This window comes from Ammospiza caudacuta, chromosome 7 (assembly GCF_027887145.1).
Source record: "Ammospiza caudacuta isolate bAmmCau1 chromosome 7, bAmmCau1.pri, whole genome shotgun sequence".
NCBI classification, from domain to species: domain Eukaryota; kingdom Metazoa; phylum Chordata; class Aves; order Passeriformes; family Passerellidae; genus Ammospiza; species Ammospiza caudacuta.
The window spans coordinates 6,752,477-6,755,165 of record NC_080599.1 but is presented as its reverse complement, the minus strand read 5'-3'; the positions used below and the strand labels follow the sequence as shown (position 1 = coordinate 6,755,165).

The following is a 2,689-nucleotide window of genomic DNA, read 5'->3' as shown; positions in this document are numbered from 1 at the left end:
TGGCTGAGACTGCTTCTGACCACAGGGCTCTTTACCATCCCCAGAAAGCCCTGGGAGGTCTCCATGGAGCCCCTGTCTGTGCCTGTGACATTCCAGCTCTGGAACAGCCTGGAGACTCTTGGAAAGTCCCCAAGGAACCCCTCTGAGGGCCTCTGACAAATCTGATCTTAAGCAGGCAACCATCACCAGCTCCCTGTTGCTATGGTCAGTTTCCATGGCAACCATCACCAGCCCCCTGTTGCTATGGTCAGTTTCCATGGCAACCATCACCAGGCCCCCTGTTGCTATGCTCAGTCCCTCGGCAGCTCCATGGAGACCCCATGCCAGGGGTGGTTGCCATGGACACCAGCTCAGGCCACAGCCCATTGCCATGGCAACCATTTGCAGCCCCATCCCCAGGCTCATGGGATCCCAGAATCACAGAATTGGCTGAGCTGGGAGGGACCCATCAGGATCCTCCAGTCCAACTGCTGGCCCTGCACAGGACACCCCAACAATGCCAGCCTGGGCCTGGGCCTGGCAGCGCTGCCCAAACGCTGCTGCAGCTCAGAGAGCCCTGGAGCTGGGACCCTTCCCTGGGGAGCCTGGGCAGGGCCCCAGCAGCCTCTGGCCAAAAACCTTTTCCTGAAATCCAACCGGAGCCTGCCCCGACTCAGTGGCAGCCGTTCCCTCCACTCCTGTCCCTGGGCACCAGAGGGAAGAGGTTCCCTAAGGCCCAGCCAGGGACCCGCTCCAAAGGCTGTTGCCATAGCCACCAGGGCTGGCACCAGCGGGGATGCTCTGTTTCCACGGGCTGGAGTTCAGGAATGGGATTCCCCAATTTCCTGCCCCCGCTAAACCCGTGCTGCCCTCACTGCCCTCCCGCCTCCCCTGGAAAGCCCAAAGGCAAAGATCCCGGGCTGGGATAAGAACAATTTATTAGGAACAGGAACAAGATAAGGGACAAACAGAACTGAAAAAATATTGATAACAGAAGGGATAAATGAAACAGTTCACTTGGAAAACTAAAACACAACTCACTGGGTATTCCTGGCCACAATTTCCCCTGTTTGGAAAGGACACCCTTCTTCTCAAGGAGAGAGAGAGAGAGTGTCCCTTTTCTGCACCTGGAAATTCTCTGAGGTGGGAGTGAATGTAATGACACAGCCATGGTAAGACCCTCATGTTTTTCAATGCCACATCATGACACTGGTAGGGGCAGGGAAAGGGACGGGTGTCTTTCCAGCATGGATCATGGGGAACATGGATCACCAGGGCTCTTTCCAATGTGGATTCTCCCATGGGGGATGAAGCTGGAGTGGTGGATGAAGCTGTTCCTGCATTTGTGGCATTTGCAGGGATCCCTTACTGGTGGCTCCGTTGGTGTCTGGTCAAGTGAGAGCTGGTGGTGAAGCTCTTCCCACACTGGGGACACTCGTAGGGCCTCTCCCCTGTGTGGATGCGCCGGTGCTTGATGAGGTCGGAGTTGTGCTTGAAGCCCCTCCCGCACTCAGGGCAGAGGAAGGGCCTCTCCTCAGTGTGAATCCGCTGGTGCTGGAGGAGATTGGAGCTGGTCTGAAACCTCTTCTGACACTGGGGACACTCGTAGGGCTTCTCCCCAGTGTGGATGCGTTGGTGGGTCACAAGGTTGGATCTGTAGCTGAAGCCCTTCCCACACTCCCCACACTTGTAGGGCCATTCCCCAGTGTGGATCATCTGGTGGCTGATCAGGTGGCAGCTCCGCCTAAAACTCTTCCCACACTGCAAGCACTTGTGGGGCTTCTCCCCATCATGAAACTGCTCATGGACCACCAGCTCTGAACTCTGGCTGTAGCTCTGCCCACCTTCCTGGCTCAGGGTGGCTCTTTCCTCTTCAGAGCACCCTGGGCTGGGATTGGAGCCCCTCCTCATGGGGGATGTCTGAGGTTTTTCTTCCCTGTTGGATTCCTGTGCATTAGAATCACTCAAAGCAGCCTCTTTCATGAGGTTCTGCCATGCAGATTTTTCCTCCCTGGTCTCCATCCTCAGTTCCTTCCCTGGGGAAGGAAGGACAAGGAGAGTATGGGATTTGCCTCCATGCCAGAGGGAAGGGGAAGGAGATTCCCCCAGTGCATCCCCGGCAGGATGGCATTGGCAGCAGGGTTGTGCTGCAGCCAGGGGCTTTGCTGGGCTGGGAGATACAGCAGGAGAGAGGGGGAAATAGGAACTGACTTCCTTCTCACCTATCTGGGTGTCCCGGGGATCCTTCCTCTTCCTCACAGCCTCCTTCTCCATCCAATCAAGGTTTGGGAATGGGAAATCCTGTTCTGGGAAGAAAACAAAGGGTGTGCACATTGTCTTTTGTACTGGTTTGAAGGCAAACCTGGGGAGGGTCTAAACCAGAATTACAATTTAAAATAAAATTAAGATCAAGGCAATGATACAGAAACACTGACTTAAACTGACAGAGTCAGGATATAACCTGATACCCTGTTGGTCAGGGTGGTGGCAGCAGTCCCAGTAGATGGTGGTGCAGTCCTGTTGGAGAGATGAACACGATTCTGTCAAAGCAGTGATCCTGTAGAAGGGTCTGGTCTTCCTCTGGATGTCCAGTGGTGGCTAGGGAGTTCTTGACCTCTGGGAATTCAGAAGGCAAACTGCTCCTGGTGTAGCAAAGTGTGAGCTTATATCCAGGTAGGAATGCTTGGATCCTCCCCCTGGGCGGAGCATC

At 55.1% G+C, this 2,689-nt stretch overlaps 1 protein-coding gene across 1 annotated transcript; it reads right to left on the bottom strand.

The window, feature by feature from the left end:
• Nucleotides 1–1,344: 1,344 nt before the first annotated feature.
• LOC131559606 (zinc finger protein 3 homolog) lies at nt 1,345–2,001 on the bottom strand. The gene has a single exon (XM_058808023.1). The coding sequence runs from the start codon at nt 1,999–2,001 to the stop codon at nt 1,345–1,347; it is 657 nt and encodes a 218-aa protein (XP_058664006.1).
• Between the last annotated feature and the right edge of the window lie 688 nt (nt 2,002–2,689).